Source organism: Anopheles funestus, chromosome 2RL (genome assembly GCF_943734845.2).
Source record: "Anopheles funestus chromosome 2RL, idAnoFuneDA-416_04, whole genome shotgun sequence".
NCBI classification, from domain to species: domain Eukaryota; kingdom Metazoa; phylum Arthropoda; class Insecta; order Diptera; family Culicidae; genus Anopheles; species Anopheles funestus.
In genome coordinates this window covers 101,060,540-101,080,779 of record NC_064598.1, presented here as the reverse complement: position 1 = coordinate 101,080,779, position 20,240 = coordinate 101,060,540, and the positions used below count along the sequence as shown (strand labels likewise).

The following is a 20,240-nucleotide window of genomic DNA, read 5'->3' as shown; positions in this document are numbered from 1 at the left end:
GTAAAATCGTTTCGTGCAAAGAAAATCGATGAGTAATTGCCGCTGTTAATGGTTTTATGATACGGGTGTATGATCGATAAAAAGAAGCCGAACAATTTATAATCAATTTTAACGCCAGCCTGGCCACTGAGAGTGACAAATTGAGCTTAACTTCATACAACACGTGAACGACTGGGCGTCTCCATTATGTTGCGTCTCGAACGATTGTTTTATTTTATCATATTTTCGATTTCTTCCTGTCACCTTCATTAGAACTCACTTTGCACAGTAAATTTCATTATCATTTATTCTCTTTACAAAATGCTCCATTAGGGAAATGAACTCAAGCGGAGTTTATATTTATTTATTAACCCTCTTGGAACCAGCATGGACAAACATCGACGCAAGGAAAATATTTAATCGACTCAGCTCACCTAGCAACCTGTGTCCGTTACTTTGATTGTAATGAAATATTTAAATCATAATAATATACCCACTCTCTGTCCCTTCTGCTCGATTAATGACTCATGTCCTTTCTCTCATTTTGAAAATTGTTTCAGCTACGTCAACCAGAAAGCGCATTATTTAAAAAAATCAATCTGTCGTCAGGGAGAGACGTCCTCGTAACAAACGCTCGATCCTACGGTCACCATCCTGCCGGTCACACACCATGGATTACATCAAAGAGCTCGATATTCGACTCGACAAGGAGCACTACTACGCCGGTGAAGTGCTCTCGGGGCGAGTCATAATGCACACTACGGAAAATTTCAAGCTCAAGTGTAAGTATGCGCTAAGTGCACGAACATGTCCATGGTGTGTGTCCCCATACTGTCCCCCCGTTTTCCATTCCTGCTATCTCGCTTCAAAAAAAAGGTAATAATAATGAAAGTAAGAGAGTACCATGGAAGCAGTAAATCCAGAGTAGCTAAAGCGACTAAGAAGGTACTAAGCACACAATGGTGAGGACGATGGGAACTGTGGATTACAGCGATATAACGCTTTCACGACCTGTTTTAAGAGATTTTCCAGATCATCACCATAGGCAGTCTCTTCTTTGCAGTTGACATTACTCTATCGATCGATCCAACCTGTGCTGTGTGCTAATGAACATGACTTTTAAAACATGTTTTACTTTTCATGAAAAAAAATTTCATGCAAACATCTGAAAACAACTTTCCTAATTAATTCTATACATTCAGTACAGCCGATCAATAATTCCAAAGTTCCATCTTATCAATGTAACAGCAGAGAACACACGTTGGGGAACCTTTTTTTTTTTAGCTGTAAATGACACAATGTTTACCACTCGAAGCAACTGCTTCCTTCTCGCTAAAGAAAACAGGTTAGGAACAGGGGCTTTGGGTCTACTTGAAACACAAGAAAGTACACAAGCTTTCTGTTGTCCGTAATTTGGCAAATGTACAAATTTACATCCTTACAAGTAGCATCCCAACTTTGGGCAACGACGGCACACGACGTAGAAAAAGGGACACAACCCCTCCTTCCCAACCAAAAACCTGATCATTGTTAGCTTTTCGACGTAATCTACACATGTCACTAGATTTCCGTGCCGGAGCTCAGTTATCACGCGTTTGCATTTCCCAACCCCATCATCGGGTGAAAATCCCTAAAGCCTTCGCCATCTTATCGTTCCAAAAGTACAACAGGAACAACGAGGTGACATGGAAGTTTCCTTCCATGCTCGACCCGAACCGCCATACTCACCACATGGTATGACATTCCATGGAACTGACATGACAGAAATCCTGCCAACGGGTATAACGGGCCACACATCCGTCGTAATCACATCGGTGTCATACACCTTTTGCAGAGCGCCTGCTTGCAATACCAACCAGTCAGTAGATGCTGACCGGTAAGAACTGTATCCGGTTGGGCTTTTGCCCTTTCCCGCCCGTTCCATGGCCCCACGGTGCTCTACGCAGCGGAGTGCTCTCATGTTCCAGTCATTTTGCTTTTCCGTGCCCTGCTTGCCTGAGCGTCTTCATTCCTCTTAAGTAATCTTACCACTAAGACCACTTCCATCAGTGGAATGGTTGTGGACGGAGATTACTCTCATATCGTTGAGGTATTTGCACGATGAACTGCTTTGTACAGGGATGTTCAATAATGGAGCGACATCTTGTTTCACTAAGAAGTAACAGCAATAACCCAAACAGAACACCTGTTTACCCGAAGTCATTCTACGGTGTAGGAAAACAGCATCCATTTGTAAAGCATTTTAATTTGAAATTTATTGTAGAATATTTTACAGTTGTATTGGTGCCTTTTAAAAGGATTTTTTAAGAGTTTAAGAACATAAAAAGGTGTAATATGTAGCACAAAATTAGCTTCAAATACGTTTGATGTCGCTAAACATAGCGCCAGCACTGTTATGCTGGGTACAAAATGTAGATGAAATTATGGCAAAAATGAAAACAACGACATTAGCAAACGAGATACCCAGTCTCACAGGCTAGTGAACGGCAAGGGGAACACACACCATGCTGACGATGCTGGTACATATTTGTGTTCACACAAAACTTTCACCATTTTGCACGAAACGCCTAGATCAATCGGCCCAACTGCCAACACTAGCTTCTTGGCCATTTTGGCCGTGACCAAACATGCGACTTTCGTTCGTCTTCCTGAACTCCCACTGCTAGAGAGGTAACCGACCTAGTGCTTTGTTTTATGCTTTTCCCATCCACAAAGCTTACAGTGAAGCATAGCGTGTAGGAAGGGACCACATTTTAACCTTTCTTCAGTTCACTCTTTACTTTATCGTCTGTATCTTTCTTTCTTTATTTTTACTCTCTTTCTCTCTCTCTCTCTCTCCCTGTACAGCCATCCGGTTACTGCTTAGGGGCAAAGCGCACGTCGAGTGGAAGGTGTTCGTGTCCGGAGACAAAAGAACGGTAATTACGTCCTAAACTGTGTGTATCCTTTCCATCATCGTATCATTCTTCCCTTTTGGTTGTTGGCTCGTATCCGTGGGATTCTCCTTGCGGATATCGTCAACATTTGAATATACATACGCTACCATGCTTCCTCGCTTGTTGACTTCACAGCAAGAAAATGCTTCAATGAATTTATGTCAAAGCCGTGGAACCGTTACTAAACCGTGTAAAATTACATCAGTTCTTTTTTTTCCTTTTTATATACTTTTGTCGTCGAGAGCAGACATTTTAAATGAGCTTTAAAAATTTTCGCCAAAAGCATTGCCTTTAAAGTCTAATTTGTTTGCAACAAAGCTTTCCTTGCAAACACAACAAAAAAAAACCGAGACTGAAGTGCCATTGATTTTCCGACTCATCGCGATCATCCTTCACGGTACAACAAAAACAGGACCTAAACTTTTCTGCACCATACGTCCCATCCTTTACAATTTCACCACTCATTGGCTTATGGCAAAGAATATCATCCAAATTCTTCACAACTTTTCCACCACCCGGAACCGGCCCCTGTACCCTGCCTTTCGATGAATTATTTACGCACATCATTCAAATTCCTCTTAGCCGTTTTATTTGCAGCACAAAGCCAAATGCCCGTACCAACCAAAATCTAAAACCATTGCGAAGCGATAAAATTTCTCCTACCACGTGACGTGGTGGTTTATCTGTTTTTTTTCGTTATTTATTTATTCGACACTGCACTGGCCTTCTTGCCATACAGTTGATCCGTGGACGGTGTAAAAACCACTGGGAAATAACGTTCAAACATACAGCGGCGTTTGTGCAATGGGAAAACGTAATCAAATGGTGCTCACTCATCAGCTAATCCTTTTGTCCCCCCTCTTTTTCCCAGTGGCCACATAATAACACCCTTCGACGGAGCTTTGAATACGGTCAGTCATTATAAGGCTGGGAACTCGTCTCGGTTCACGAAGCTTGAGATGGATTTAGTTAGTGGCGGTTTGTTTTTTGTTACTTCGGTCCCCTTTTGTATGCGTTTGTCATCGAATCACGTAACTGTACAATGCTTCATCTTCCTTTATTTGCATACTTCACACAGCAACGTAGCGAATGGAAAACAGTTAGAGGCATCTGTTTCGAGTTGTTAATGTAAATGTAATGATTAGAGGGTCTTCATTTCAACCACAGCTTTAAAATAAGTATACGATTTGATTACTTGATATAATAAAAATAAGTTGGAGAATATTTTATACAACTCTTCAAGCAATTTTAGGTTTATAAATTATTTTTAAATTTTAAGAAAACTTCTTTAAAATTTTAAATCATAAATGCTTTTGTTCATTTTATGATTTTCACTTGCCGATTTCCATTAAAAAATCATCTTTTTTATACATTATTTTTTATAAATGGATTGTTGTTTTTATATAAATAAAAAACCTCATTCATACCATAACTTACTAATGCTCTCGAAAAAAAAGCATCGACGATAATGCGGCAGTAGAGTTTTAACGATCCTGCCCACATTATTCAGCTCATTGTCCATTAGCAGCAGCATCATCATTATCAGGTCTTTTCACGAAAACTCACCGACAGTTGCCGTTGCCTGTCAGTGACCAAATTTCACCGGAAATGGACATCAGCATCATTGCCCTTTGTATATCCTTTTACCCCTTTTTCGAATCCTCGTTTCGAGTAGTTTGTCGGGAGAAATTGACTATCAAAAAATCCCCCGTACCGTATAGCGCAAATGCGCAACAATTTCTCGTTCCACTGATCTGCATCTGATTCGGTATCGGAGCACCAGACTCCGTCCGTTTTATTATCGCTTTATTTATTTCTCCTTTATTTTCCTGTGTGTGGGCACATCTTGCTCTTGCTCCGTGTGTTGGTATATCTCGCTCGGAATGTAGGTTAAGGACGATCAGGTCTACATCGACGAGCGGGCCGTCATATGGGGTGAGCGGGCGGGCGAAGGACTGGACGTGACCGTACCGGTGTTGGTGCGAGGTCAGCATCAGTTTCCGTTCCGTTTTAACATCCCCGAAACCAACCTACCCTGCAGCTTCGAGTCACGTGCCTGTTACATCCGTTACTTCGTTAAGGTAAGACGATGACGACACCATTCGTCCAATGTTTCATGATCACTGTAATTCCTTCCTCCCCCACGATGGTGTGTGGCATTTGGAGTAGTGGAAATGAGTTTATCATTTCCCAACGATAAATACGATTCGGTGGAAATAAAACGTACTAAAAAGCAAGCAACAATCAACAACATTTAGTCGGATAAGGTTACACTTTAGTGCAATGGGTATATAAGGTATCAACGCCGTGGAAGGATACCATGCCCGGTGGAAGCACCGGAATATAATACATCGCCAACCCGAGTACGAAAAGCATATCGTAATGCTCCGGTTTCGCCACCAGACACAGACGGGAAAGTAAATTAACATGAAAATTCACTCACTCGCGCTCAGTAAATCGCATTTCGTTTTGGGGGGCACGTGTCAACCACCAAGGGAGCGGCGGTGGAGCTCTATTCGCGAAGAAAGCAAATGATGCTATAATAAAATCACACCGTCACAACCCCACGATACCAGTGCGACGTTCGTGTGCGGAACCAAAAACAATTGAACCACACATTTCATTTTTGATTCAAAACGCCACTCCAACAGCAGCATGATTGTCAATGGTCAAAAACGGGCAGCTCAAAAGTAGCTGCTGTAAACGTCCACCAGACCAGTACGTCTGGATTGGTTGGTGGTAGCGTGATAAAATATTCACTTTCCGTTCCTCTGCCCACTGCATTAACCACAAAACTGTCGAGTGGAAACGAAGCCAGGATTAGTGACAATCCACGGGGACAGATGCCTTTCATATGATGGCCAGAGTCTTGTTCGGCTATATGCGAGGTTCTTTATTGTGTCATTCCTAACTCTCAACTGAAGGGATTTTTGTCATAAGCTATGATTTTCTTCAAATCGCGTCCTATTTACATTTGTTTCGCGTGAATGGATAGAAAAAGGTCCTGTTGATCGAAAAAACGGGCAAAAATATTTGAGTAAACCCCAGGGGTAAAATGCTATAAAACGATATAGATATGAAGCTTTAATTTATACGAATGTTTTTTAGAATTATAAACCAAATGTATCTACAGAATTGGACCATCAATAGACACATCCATTGTACACAAGCGTTTGCCTATTAAAACGCATCGATGCAGGTGCATTCCGATGAATAATTGGCAACTGGTAATACGACCTATTGAAACTAACAGATTTATCAATAAATGTTTCATTCAGCAACAGCAAGCGGACGAATGATACATTCCTTTTTTTCCATTGATTGATTGAAAACCCATTAGATGGGTTTGCGTTGATACGGAAATCATCTCCATCGGTCGACCCCACGATCTCCCGCAAGCACAAATATACACAAAACGGTCAATAACTCTTTGCTCACTTTGCGTTGGCAACACATCCGGCTTAGGAAATCCTTTTTCCATTAATCAATTAAATCATACACCATGCGAGGGTCGCTTTCGTGCGAGCTTTTCACACTTTTTCCACATGCACAGGCGTAGGCCGTTTTCAGCAGTCACGTTCGTATCGTGGCTTAAAGCTGATGAAATATTCATCAATGTCGACGATATGCAATTTCCACCACGACTTGGGCGAAAAAAAACCAGTAAAAAACATATTTCTGATACATGCTGGTAAAATATGCCATCAGTATGGGCTAGGATTGATGTAGAGCGGAAATACCTTCCATAGGCCGTCTTGTTGTGGAAAGATTTTTTTTGTCGATCTGCAACTAATACATATGGTGCGATATATACCGATCCACCCCTAGAGTATGATTCGAATGACCCAACAAAAAATATGACAGAAACGAACCGAGCTTCTTCCGGCAGAGGATGGAGCTGCCCATAATCGTTTGCCCATTTATGATATATAACTAACTCCTACGTGTTTCTCTTTTACTTTACCATTTTCGGACTGATTGTGGCCTACATTCGGGGACCGGTTCTACGGTGTAGGTTACGATTGATATTCCTTATGCTTCTCCACCGCAAGGAATCAAGTACTTCACCATCATCGGACCACATATAGACTGTATGGATGAGCAATATCTGGTGAGTAAGGTATTATATCCCATCGAAAAGAGATCCATTCCAGCCCCTTTTTGGTGTGCTGTTGTAGCAGACAGTTCGATTAGCTGAACATACCAAAAATCTAGGTTAAGTCACACGAACGCTCGCTCCATTTTTGTCACGTTATGCCATTTTTGCTTCTTTCCAAACGCTTCCACAGAAACCGGTATCGGGACAGGACAAGAAGGTCAAGTGTTGCCTATGCTGTGCCAAAGGACCCGTTACGCTCAGGTACGTAAAAGGCGCTGCGAATGTTTTATTTATTCCCGCACTTGTCTTCAAGCATTGGATGCATTCTTTCGACTGTCCAAAAACCCAAAATCCAAAAACCAAGAATTCAAGATTCTTTCTGCGGATGTTTTGCTCAATCCAACCCAAAACAAGCGGCGCGCGAAACTTTTCTCTTTTGCTCAAGGAGAATTTTTTATTATTATTTCTACATGACCTTTAAGGGAATGTGCACCCGGCCTGGTGAAAGTTTTGAGTTATGGGTTTCGAGTGGAAATAATCGCATTTCGGAGGCATCCCTTTCTTTTATGCATTTCTTATGAACCGTGGATCGGTTGATAAAAGGGGAGGAAAAAAATAATGACTGTTGTTTGCATGCTTTACGTTCGCCATTTGTTTGCTGAACCGTGTAAAAATATAAGAATACTCCAAATGGAATGTGATGTAGTTCTAAGAAGCTTTTTGCCGCGCTTCGTACCGTAAGGAACGAACGCCATTTTTATCGATAAAGTTTAGTGTTCAAAACAACCAGCAGAAAGGAATGGTTGAGATGGACAAAGTTCTAATGATTGATGTTGACCAATTCAGCAAATTGAACTAGACAAAATATGAACACAAATTCAATAATGATTAAATTTATTGGATAAGATTTTTTTTAGCATAAATCAATTATCCTCCACGGCGCTATTTTCGCATTGTTCTTTCTCCATGAGTAATTATTACACAGCCTTTCTATGAACCGGCATCGAATGGTAACACATTCTACTGATGGCTGTACCTCTCATGCGGGGATTATTAGATTCGATCAACGGTTTCACAGCTCGGTGGATTACTACAAGATCCGGCATAAGAAAGCCACGTGTACCGATTTGTGAAATTGCAGCAAACTAACCCTTCCCAATGCTTTTTTCGCTCTTTCAGCTGTTCCCTCGACCGGACGGCATTCTGCTGCGGTGAAACACTCAAGCTGAAATCGATCATCGACAATCAGGGCGAGGAAGCAGTCAAGCTGAAGGTGCGCCTGCTACAGTACTGCGAGTTCTTCGTGGAACGGGGCGTGCTGGGGGTGACGAAGGAAGTCCAACACCTGGTTCTCGAGTACAAGGGTGAAACAGTGGTACCGAACGAGCGGCAGGATACCTGTGCCAACCTGCGCATCCCGACCGTACCGACCACCATGATGGGCGTCTGCCGGCTGGCACAGATCTATTACACGCTCGTGGTAAGGCAGACGTGTGTTGCTTGTCGGTTACCCTTTAGCCTAATCCTCAACACGGAACCTCTCGACTCTAATGAGCCCTTCCGCTTACACCTTACAAAACCCTACGCCTCAAGTACCAACAGCAACTGCACACAACTGTTTAGCCTTCAGATTGGGGTGTGGTAAAGTGTGGTTAGGAAGCGTTAAAGCTTCAGCGCGGTTAAGGAGCGTCCTTGCCATCCAAACCAAATCTGTCACGTTCGCGTTACGGTGTACTGAGGCCGACACGGCTCATTACTATTAGACGCATGATTGTGGTTGTGGTTTTAAAATACTTTAAACACAGTGCTGCAATAGAAAGATGAATGAAGCACTGATTTTGAGCAAATTTGTATGAAATAGAAAATGAACAGAAAGCTGATCACAATTCCTATAAGTTCATTCAATTATATTTTTATTCCAAATGTATTGTATAGTTAAGCAGTAAGGGTTCTACAGCTAATTGTACGACAAAAGTAGAAAACATATAATTTAAATAATTCATTAGATTAATGTTAAATAGCCTCAGAAAGTTGTATATCCTGGTCTCGGCACCAGATGTGTTTGTTAGAGCTTTTAGAAAAAAAAAGTTTGCTGAACGTTTGATAATCTTTCCATTTTAATGATTCTTTTTTATAATACACAATGCATTTTGGAATTATTTATTCTTTCAACCCATGTTCAGTGCATAGTTCCATCCGTCTGAAGCAAATTCTATCTAATGGGCACATAAATCCGTGCCGCGCTTTAAATCAATTTGAGTGGAAAAACCGCACGCATTGTGGGACAAAAACCGCAACGAAACGTGAAACCACATCAGTTACCCGCAGATGGTAGAATGTTGCGATGCTGTGCATAAATCCAACTCCAAGGCCGTCGGATTAATTAATATTGCACAAAGGATTATAGAGCAGGTGAAGCATCCACAAATCCATCCCAAAATCGAACACTAATCAATCGTCAATTGCCAACAAACCATGTACCGTGCTACACTCTGCTAGCTGCTTAATCTTACATTGGAAATACATTTACGACATTTGTGCTTTGCTTTACCATCCCATTTCTATTCGTCCGCACAGGCCTGCCTGGAATTCGATAAATCGGGTGACGACTTGCAAATTAACTTCCCCATCACGATCGGTACGGTACCGTTTCGAATACCAAACAGCAATCTTCAACCGCACATAGGATACGGTAAGTTTGATCGGCAGGTGCCTTCGCTTTTTCGTGGCGGCTCTTCGCCTCCCCATTTGCTTTCCGCAGTATTCGCAGGAACAGTAAATCCTGTCTGCCTGACAGAAACGACACAGCAGAAAATGGCGAAAGCGAACGAGGCGACCAAACTCAAGCGCCATTGCACTCCTTCCCATCGTGACCGGAGCCCTATGCACTGCTGCATATACAATTCCCTTCTGGTCCGTACACACTCCAACCGGAAACTGGGCGACAGCATGATGACAACGCTTCCATGCTAACCTCTGACCTTTTTCGTAAACGGCACCAGCTTATCCTTTGGATGCTCGCGATAGGATAGAGTAAGGAAGACAGAAAAAAAAACATAATAGCTTCGTAAAAGGAAGCTAGTAGGGCATCCTGTGTGACAGAGTCAAACCGTGCGGTAGAGAATGTTGATATAAAGTATTCATTACTGGATCGAAAATTAACTGACGCTGCTTGACGCGATGGAGAAAATTGAAACTGGCAATAAGGAAGAAATTTTCTACAGATAGTCACGTTTCAGTGCAGTAGGTAATTGAGGTCAATTTGTTAATGATATGTTAAATAGTCGTCAAATGACTGTAGATTGCATACCTTAAGGCGTATAGCTATCGATTCGCAAATTTTTGCTTAAATTTTCTTAAAATATTTTTGTAAATTGAATTCCCGTTTATTTACAAACGTCTCATGCAGTAAACCCTTTTCACCTCTCAACTACCGCAAAAGGGACCAAAACCGTTTACGGTGACATGTGGAAGGCAAAAAAGAAAATCTTAAAATAGTCAAGCGCGCTGTGAAACTGGACGAAATCCCTTCACAGGCGGCGGGGTTTAAAGCGAATTCTGTGCCAACCCCCTGTCAATTCATGTTTCACATTCTTTCATTGACAAAGCCTGTACCCGAAGCCGGATGTAAAATGCTACCACTCAGCTTTTACGACGTGAACGTACGAGATTACTTAAAGCGTCACTCAAAATTCATCGGTAAAGTGTTGGGCCTTGGCGATACGTAAAAAAATGGGTCCGGAACAGGAACAGATTCTGTTCGGTATGACCGATACAAGACTTTGTAGATAGTAAATCACAGGATCAAGCCATTGGTTAGCCAACCCGTATCACTCGTTTCACTTTCGGTGCCATTTTGTCTACTGTCCCTTTTTCGAACCGGCACTAGGTTCCATTCTTTTTGCTACCCACTCGTTTAACGACACTATTTATTCTTCTTTTTTCAACACACAAAAACAACACATAAACCCCTTCTACTTTTTTGTTCTTGCTGCCCCTGCTTCACAGATGTTGCTATCGATCACGTCGAGGGTGGCACCTACATCGGGCCGGAGTTCCTGCTGGGCGAAGTGTACGACGGGTGTAACGTGAGCGACAACGAGCACCGTGACCTGGCGCCACTCTACCGGCCGGTCTATCTAACGGTCGTCCGCAGCTCGCAGCAAATATCGGCCAAAGCGGCCGAGCGCAACAACCGTCGACAATCAGCTTCTGCCGTCCTGAGCGGTGGCCCTACGCCGTCCTCATCGATAGATGGCGGTGGGGGGGCATGTAGCAGTGGCACGAATGGTGGTGCTGGCAAATGTACAGCGGAAGGAAAAAATGATCTCCAGCGGCACCGGAAGTAGATCGGGATACTACTTTTATGCACACTAGCCAGTTTTACAACCACACCCATACCTTAACGAAGCGTCATGGGCACGATTCCTTCCACACGAAGGAAGGTCGTTTCTCGGTTTCGGTCCAATGTGAAAGCTAACGTCAACAAACCAATCCGCTTCGTATACAACTTCCCCCTCTTCCTCCCGCCAGAAATGGGACAACTGGAATGTTTGAAGGACAATTTCCATCCCAAAACCATTCTCCAACATTTCCCTTAACCTTTTTCAACCAACAAACCAGAAACGCCGTACAGGCCTTGAAGAAAAGGACGACAAAAAGGACAAAAACAAAAATTAAGGACAACAACGAACCGGACCTAGAACCGAAAAGTTGGTTATTGAAAAAAAAGGTAAGCTAGTGTTTTGCAAAGAAAACACACGGCCGGGAAAAGATTGTCCATCACAAGATTCCCTCCGTACGGTTGTTGCGATGTAAACACCCTTGCAAAGGAGCTCCAAACGAGGAAAGAGGACATATACACGTACACAAAAACACACCCACAGGGAGAATTGGAGTGCAAAACGATACACACCTTGGTAGGTTCAGTTTGCTCGGGGTGAAAAAATCAGTCTCCCCGAAAAGCGAGTGCAGAGCTTTAACACACGTAGATGGTGGAGCAAGATGGACGCTGGTGAGTTTACCCGTACAGGCCAAACTAATTAAAAGAACACATACTCAGATGCACAAACACACCCCCGACGCGTGCCAAAGATTTCGGACACTCAACGTACAGGCAGGGTTCTTTTGTTTCAAGTGCAATAGCAAGGTAAAGAGATGCTGAGACACGTTCGGTTATGTTTTTAGGTGTTTGTTAGACGTTTCAACGAAATTCGTATCCTTCCTTCTCGTGTCTCGTCGTTAGCCATCGTTGTGTACTTTCGTGTAGTGTGATGTTTTTATGTTTTCCTTTCCACCTGAACGTACTTAATAGCGATCGCGTGTAGTAACTGTTTGTATGTACAACGTATTTCTGTTCCTTTTTTGTATATTCGAGCGACCTGAGACGATAGGGAGGAAGTTACCTGCAAAGATGGAAGTTTAAATAGTATTTAGACGATAACTTAATTCGTGGCGTTTTGTAATAGATCTGGCATATATGTGAATTCCTGAAGAAAACCGTTCATAAAAAGCACCTTCGGAGATATCATCACTTAAATAGGCTCTTTCGCCCTTTGGGAAATTAAGTACCCAGCGTGTTTATTTCGACGTTCGTTTCAAACTCGCCTTATTATTCCAGAAAAAATGCCACGAATTGTGTTGCACGTCCAAATATTTAAATGTGGTTTATTTTACGTGGTTTCAGTGGATCATTGTTGTACACTTAGAGCAAGCGAAAACAAAGCGCGTTAAGGTTGGATGCATTTTTAACCTTTTTGTAAAAACGAGTACATCCATTTTTCGAAACGAATTACACTCACAAGTTACTGGTTAAAGGATGCTACAGCTACAGTTAACGAAATAATGCCGAAGAAACATTGGAACACAACTACAGCTACGGTACAAATGAAATCTGATGTTCTCCCCCAAATTGATTACAGCCACGTCGCGTATAGAAAGCATAAGGAACATCGAAATGATAGAAAACCGAATAAAAATACAAGCGAAATTATATATTGCCCAAGAGTTGTGAAATGATTTTCATTCATGTGATGACGAAACATTTTGTTTTGTTTTATCTATTAGTTCAAACGATAGTGAAATGTTTATTGTGTAGTACGCAATTAGAAACGAATTACATTCAGCAGCAATCCAGAGACGTACCGAAGGGTTGTGCCAAATGCTCGCCCCACGCAATATTATAGCTCCGCAGAGCTAGTATACCTTTAGTCGCACGCATACCATAATTAGTAACTGTCACTCTAGTATGTTTTTGTAGTAATTGCATTTCACTTTAATGACGTTTGTTTGTTCAGTTTTTTCTTTAGTTTTTGTAGGAAGTCTAAACGTTAAATTCATGTTTTACACTTTTCATGTGCCGATACCTGTCAGTGTTACGTTTCTACTTTTGCTTTAAATTCAATTCATTTTCCCCAAAAATTCAAACCATGCTATGTATGAGAAAAGAACGCCAACGACGACGTTACATGTTAGTTTCATGATTTACAGCTCACTGTACTCCTATTTCTCTGTTCCCGCTACACACGATTACATCTATTACATTCTATTGATTTCCTCAATTAGTCTCTTATCGTTTGCAAGCATTGGTTTGCATTGATTTTCCCTTTTCTTTTCGTTTTTTGCAAGATGCTTCTCTATCGCTACTAAGTGTATGATTATCGTTGACGGAGTGGGTTGTTGGTTTAGCTTTGACTACATTTTAGCTATAAACAGAATATATGGAAAATTGGTATTAATGCCTAGGTACAGCGTGTTTTGCTAATTATGCCCCGGTACCGATTGGTTTGTTGTATTTAATAATGTGTTGTTTATGTTTTCGTTAACAACTCTGCACAGAGGATGCACTTCCGCGTCGGGAACATATTTCCACATTTTTGCAACATTAGTGTATTTCCGGCTGTATGCGAGAGCGCATTCGACCTATTTCTGATTTCCATTGAACTCGTGAGATTACGCAAACATTCTCTCTCTCTCTTTTCGTGGCTTAACGACCTCTAAGATGAATACCGGCCACGACAGTTAAAATGCTACCACGGTGTGTTATCATCAAATATATCGAATGTTTCAAGCTATCTACCAAGTTATCGGTACCGATCTATACTATTGCTCAAGGCAAATAGAGAACTGGGAACGAAATGTAGCCATCTTGTTGGAGTGCAAGTGATCGATAAACGTAAGATGAATAAATTGAATCCTTTTTCAAAATATGCTATCAGCGAATGTGTCACTGAACGCGGTATACAGCATACTCTATTGTAGCATTGAATTGTGAACTAATAAAACAAACTTCCAAACATCTTTACAAGCTTTTTGAAACCATTCCTACCACTGGCTGTTAGTTATCGATAAAGAAGTTTAAGTAAACATTCTTCATTACATGTTGGAATTGTTATTTTAATGTGAATCCTTGCACCGTTTCCTGCAACACGCCACACGATGGCAACGTAATGGTTGTTGGTAGAACGGGTTTTCGTATTAGCTATTAATGTTCTTCCCATGCTATCGATCTTCTCTGCCTGCATTATCTGCTGGTTGGCTAGGGGTGATTTAACATATCCACAAGCCGAATGATTGTTAATTCCTGCCCAAGGAATAGAGTAGAGCTTCCCTTCATTCCCGAGTAAGGATTGTTTGCTTAGTCATGCGTTACCCATTATACTGCATATAATCGATCCTTGCTCTTCGATATAAGAAGCGGATTTTTTGTATCACAAAAACAAAAACACTAAACTTGTCACGTAACGTAAAGTTCGTTATGGTATCTAACACGGACAGAACTCACTGTTGTTTAAAAACGTTTGCACAAATTTTCTAAGCACAGATTAGAGGGAATTATCTACAATAACGTGAACGATAAACGAAAACAAAAGTTACTTGAAACAGAACAGGTAGAGGTGTTACTTATAAAATAGAAATATAAAATAAATTCAGGGTGGGGTGCTTGTTTCTTTGCTGATTTCATCCATTATCAGAAAATGTAAATTTTACAAAAGGTCCTTCCTGATATGCCGTGTTCCGTGAAACCAAAGCGTTTCTATAGTTTTATACAATATTTTTCGAATTACGATACGCTTTCAATGACTTCAGTTTTGTAGTTGTGTGGAATTGCTAACGGTTTTGCAGGGTTTGATTAAAAAAAAGAATTCTTAGCTTTACAAAACTTGTGCCATTAGCAGAGAGAGATAGAGAAAGAGAAAACAAAACAAGCAAGTTAAGAAAGATATCTAGGTAGTAGGAGCAGATGTTTCTAATCAACGTTGTGGTGTCCCCGTTGTGCCTTTCATGTGTTACCTTTACAAGTTTAATACAACGCTACCTAACACCTATGATTAATGCCTATCCTTCTTCCAACACAGAAAACAGAATAGTCGTACATGTAAATGTATGTGTTGTTAACTACAACGTTACTACCTCAGATTATTATTTTTTTTTGTGTATGAAATTTCTACATATATCTAAACAGCTATTTTACATTGTTTCACGTTGACAGGATAACTAAGACTCGAAACATCCCTAAAGTTACAGAGTGGAACGGTAGTAAAACGGGGAAATGAACACAAAAACGTGGCTTTACAATATAGTGCTGGCGAATGGAATGGACATAAGCCGACATCCTATACCAAAGCCACCTGGTTGTCAAGACATCGTGAGAAATGGCGAAAAAATAATGAATATTTTACTTTCTCTTGTTTGGCTCTACAACCTTTGTCGGTTTTTGGCCTGCCATTACATAAAGGCTATGGTTATCTGTGACTTGTATGTTACCCATTGCCAATTAGTCAGTCCTACGAACGGACTTGAAGAGCACGATCCAGGACCGGCCCAAAAAAACTTTACACGTGGTTGATGTAATAGTTTTATTACACTTTTGAGTTGGGGCTCTGTGTATGTATTTTTTTTTGTTCCTTCCCGCCATGAGCTGACCAATTTTGTCACATCATCCAGCACCGAAACGTGCTTGACTTATCTTTCCACGATTAAGAACGAACGCACGTTCACACGTTGCAACGATCACATTCAATTTCAAATCGCCCTATCGAACTGACAACTGTCCACTACATTTCTCTCAGATTTGAGCTGCGCCGCCATTATCATTACTTTTACTATTATCGAACGAGGAACGATCTTCGTCGTGCGCAACGGACGAGGACGACGAGCCCGCTACGTCCGTCCGTCCATTGATTCTTGTCACAACGGCTAAGGTGCCATTGAGGTTGGTGCTATTAGTACTGCTACTACTATTACTATTGTTGCTACTACTCGCCTGACCACCATTCGGGCAGGACGTACCAGAGCTGGAGGAACCGGAACTCGCGTCGCTTCTGCTGCTATTACTGGTACCGTTGGTCAGACGTGTTGCACGGTGCTGCCCAACGCCAACCGATACCGCGGCGCTTACCATTGTCGAGGAGGACGGAGCGGAAGACGAAGAGTTCGAGGAGGAAGAGGAAGAAGCAGCCGATGTGCTTGCACCGTCATCGTCACCGTGCACCACATGGTGTAGATACGTCTCAAGTCGATCGACGAGTCGTTCTGTAAATGCCAAAGCCATCGGTTAGTTACATGCGTAGCTTGCGCGGCGCTCGTGATATCGGTCTTACCATCTTCACTGTCATCAATGGCGATATCGTCGATAGCGCTATCATCCGACTCTACCATCGACAGTGGAACCATTCTTATCCATGGAGTCGTTTCGGAATTGTTCGTCGGTGCTGTGCCACTTGCCGTACTGCTGCCTCCGCTCGTGCTGCTGCTGCCGGTATTACTACTATTACATCCGTTTATGCTTTTCGTCTTTGTCCTGCAGGTATTGTATGCACCGCAGTGGGTACACTTTAGTCCAACTACATGAAATTTCACCGTTGACTCCTGTAAAAGAGAAAAATAGTAAGAAAAACAACATCGGACAATGGGTCAGTCATTCCCAACGGCTTCGTCCGCTTACCTTGTGACAATCTTTGCAAAGTATGTCAACGTAATAATTTGCGTATTCCTTTGGCATGGGTGTGGCGGCAACTTCCGCATCTAGATACTCCCACAGCTGGTTCATATCCATCATTGACGTCTGGCAGGTGGGGCAAGCATAATGGCCGGACGAGAGCTAAAACAAACGCCAGGAACAGAGTGTTTCGTTAGTATGCTACAAGTATCAAGTCGTCCGGTTAAGGTTCTATGTACGAAACATACCAATTCTTCGAAGCATGTCCGATGTAGTAAATGTCCACAGTCGGGAATGTGACATGGAATACGCGATGTGTGAATATCATCCAAACACACTGGACAGTTCGACCGGGATACATTCTCCACACACTTCACAAAAAAGAAAGTACACAAAATCAATTTAAAATAGAACTGTCCTGTGGTACGTTTCAGTATCTGCCCTACTTACCCTATGTCCGTCGAACTTTAACTGAAGTGGTAAACACATATTGCAAACTTCACAGTGAAAGAATCGTCCACGACCTCCGACGCGGCAAATTCCGCATCCATCACAGTGATACTGATTACGGTCCTCGTCGTCAAACAAGTTGCACACCAGGCATGTGTACTGCGGATAGCAGAATGTTTATGCGGATTAAACCGACAGATATACCTAATTGTTATATGTTTATTGGAGCTCAACCATTTGACCAAAGAATTAATTTAAATCGAAGTTTGTTCGTCTATCTCCTAACTGTTGCTTAACCTGGAAAGTACCTATCATACTATCATACTTACCCGCCCGAATCGTACGCCACACTTTTCACATTCGGCCTGCACACGCTGCCGGGTGTCACACTCAGTACAGATCAGTTCTGTCACCGTTTTCCGGTTGAAGAAATGTGTCTCGTTCTCGTCGTGGCAGTATCGACACATGTAGAATTTGTTACAGCAAGGTGTCTAAAAATGAAGAATTTTTTGTTAATAAAAACGTCGCTGTTTCGATGGCAATTACACGGAAGTTTAAAGCGATAGCTTTCTGTATGTTTGTGTATATATTTATATGAATTCATGTAGCCGCAGAGCGTGAAAAATAAGATTAATCATAACACAAGCGGTTAAAAACACAACCCCCGGCCGGCCGTACGCTGGTGGTGAAAGTGATTTTGCTCCATTCAAATCATAAATTATCATCTTATTATCCAAGCGTAATGAGAAAATGTGGCATACATACACACACACAACCGCGGGGAGAGTAAACGACCGTTACAGTTTTGATTCGCGATGCATACGTGTATTTCTGTGTTAGTGTCTTGGAATGTCTTGCGAGATGAAGAAAAGTGAATGAACTATCTGCTAGACCTGTACGGGGGCTGGTTTTCGTTACTTTCGCTCTCGTTTTCTTCTACTGCCTACCATCCGGTAACCTTGGACGGCGGACAGCATCCCATCGTAGACCCGTTTTCCTGGTTCCGGGTTGTGCGGGAACTTACCACAAATTTTGCCCGTCGTTTATAGTGTGCACATCCGACACGCTTTTCACTTTCGTCCTGTTCCGTGGCAGACGATGCGGTGGCCGTTGCATTGCCACCGGCGGGCGTTGGAATTGGTTTCTTTTCATCCATGATGCGATGTATGAATGAATGCTTCCGCACTCAGGGAAACAGTCAGAAGGCAAAGATACTCTTTCCTTCGGATGCGCTCCTTCTTCCCGTTGCTGAGATTACGTAGTTTACAAAAATATAATTCTACACCAGATTCATTATGTTTCACGATATGAGATTTTAAACACCAGCACTACTATTGTTTACACTTTTGACACAAGCCACATGACACTTGGCTTCTGAACAACAACAGATCTTGCGCAAAGCATCGATCGGTTGATGCCCTTTTATGCTTCCCTTAGGCACAAGCTTTAACCAAGATCAACCACTTTGCGAGCTTTCTTTGTAAACTAGTAATTTATTTTACCATGAACGCACTTTATTTCAGCTACACCTCTAGAATACACGAAATATGCTGCTTTAACTGCAACACAGGGGGTTAGAAGCATAAATAAAACTACCCCTACGCACACCACTTACACACATAGTACACTGTTTTTTTTTGCTTTAACCATTGAAACAATCTACCCCTTTGCTGACAGCGGCTGCTGATGTTGCTAAAAGCCACACACAATCAGCAACCTACCTCACGCGCTTCACTCTCCCTCTCTTCTGCTGTGGTATGTCAATAAAAAATAAGTCTTTTCAAAAAGGGAAAGTGAAACTGCACACGCGACGACCACGGCGACCACGGTTGACTTAGGGTCGCGGACGGGCGGTAATCGTGCGTCTCTTTCTTCTTTCACTTTGACGTCGCGGAACGATGATGATGCTGCTGCTGTTTGCTGACGATGATGATGACGGTGAGGGTTGTTCGTTTCGACGTGGGTTGCTATGTTCGCATGCTCCTCAACGTCATCGATTGGGTGCTCTTTGTTGTTGCTGTTTTCACCGTATTCCGCATCTTTAACCACTTTGAGAACCACCGATGATTGAATGCACTGGAACGACTAGAAGTCACCGTTGCATATCTTCTTAGGCACACTTTCCCTCTCTCATGCCTTCAAGCATCGTAGCAAACGGGCTACACAAATCATTTTTCTGGTTACGAAACCTGCACATCGATCGAAAAACGCAGCAAATGCGACGATATTTCGCGTCCTGTTTTGCAGCTCATCTCTCCCCACAGTTCAGCCGCGTTTCGCACATTATCCTACAGGTAAACGATGCAAATTTCTTATTCAACGACCCCAGACACCTTAATCGCTTGTTGGATTCCAAAATCGCGTTTTCACTTCACACCTGCAGCCAGCTGAAAAAAGAGAGTGAGGGAGACTGTCGTGCAGGGAAATTTTCACTTTCACAGTCGTCGTTTTGGCCGCAGCTTGCTGGAACCTGGGAAGCAAAGATTCTTCCCAATCGGCACACCAATGACCGAGGTCGTACCACCAGCTAGACGCACAATTTTCACCGATTTTCATTCAAGTTTAGGATAAAAATGTTAAACCAACACACAGCGTAAATTTACAGCGAATTGAAAAATTATGCTTTGACAGCTGCGAGAGAGAAGCTGACGTTTCATACGTCTGAGGTTTGACAGTTTTGGCGTCTTAAAGCGAAACGCAAATGATGGGGTGCGGCGAGCGTCTTCGCTTTTTCGCTCTAAACATTTTGAAAAACAACTGTTGGTCAGAAACTGTGGAGATAAAAGTATTTTTACATTGATATCGAGCTAATCGCAAGGAATTCAGAACTTGTTGG

General features: G+C 42.2%; 2 protein-coding genes across 6 annotated transcripts in view; one reads left to right on the top strand and one right to left on the bottom strand.

Annotated features, from left to right (window-relative positions):
- The window catches only part of LOC125764592 (arrestin domain-containing protein 3-like), a 29,187-nt gene extending 16,179 nt beyond the window's left edge, over positions 1-13,008 (top strand). Inside the window, exons 2-9 of one of the 2 annotated variants that reach the window (XM_049428967.1) lie at positions 540-761; positions 2,827-2,897; positions 4,805-4,996; positions 6,931-7,026; positions 7,205-7,275; positions 8,194-8,494; positions 9,592-9,706; positions 11,023-13,008. In XM_049428967.1, the coding sequence (XP_049284924.1) occupies positions 650-761; positions 2,827-2,897; positions 4,805-4,996; positions 6,931-7,026; positions 7,205-7,275; positions 8,194-8,494; positions 9,592-9,706; positions 11,023-11,363 (1,299 nt within the window). In that variant the 5' untranslated portion in view covers positions 540-649 and the 3' untranslated portion in view covers positions 11,364-13,008. Of the gene's footprint in view, positions 1-374; positions 762-2,826; positions 2,898-4,804; positions 4,997-6,930; positions 7,027-7,204; positions 7,276-8,193; positions 8,495-9,591; positions 9,707-11,022 lie in introns of those variants that run through there. The other variant, XM_049428968.1, reaches the window with a different exon arrangement.
- A 2,850-nt stretch (positions 13,009-15,858) lies between these two features.
- Positions 15,859-20,044, bottom strand: LOC125764590 (RING finger and CHY zinc finger domain-containing protein 1). Of its 4 annotated transcripts, none has more exons than XM_049428963.1 (8): positions 19,926-20,044; positions 18,429-18,963; positions 17,734-17,895; positions 17,405-17,563; positions 17,203-17,325; positions 16,961-17,116; positions 16,617-16,884; positions 15,859-16,548 (listed from the first exon to the last, which is right to left on the bottom strand). In XM_049428963.1, the coding sequence occupies exons 2-8, from the start codon at positions 18,558-18,560 to the stop codon at positions 16,082-16,084; spliced, it is 1,467 nt and encodes a 488-aa protein (XP_049284920.1). In that variant the 5' UTR covers positions 18,561-18,963; positions 19,926-20,044; the 3' UTR covers positions 15,859-16,081. The 4 variants fall into 4 exon arrangements, with proteins under 4 accessions (XP_049284920.1, XP_049284917.1, XP_049284919.1 ...); XM_049428960.1 differs by having other exon boundaries at positions 19,738-20,040; XM_049428962.1 differs by having other exon boundaries at positions 19,838-20,040.
- Positions 20,045-20,240: the final 196 nt, after the last annotated feature.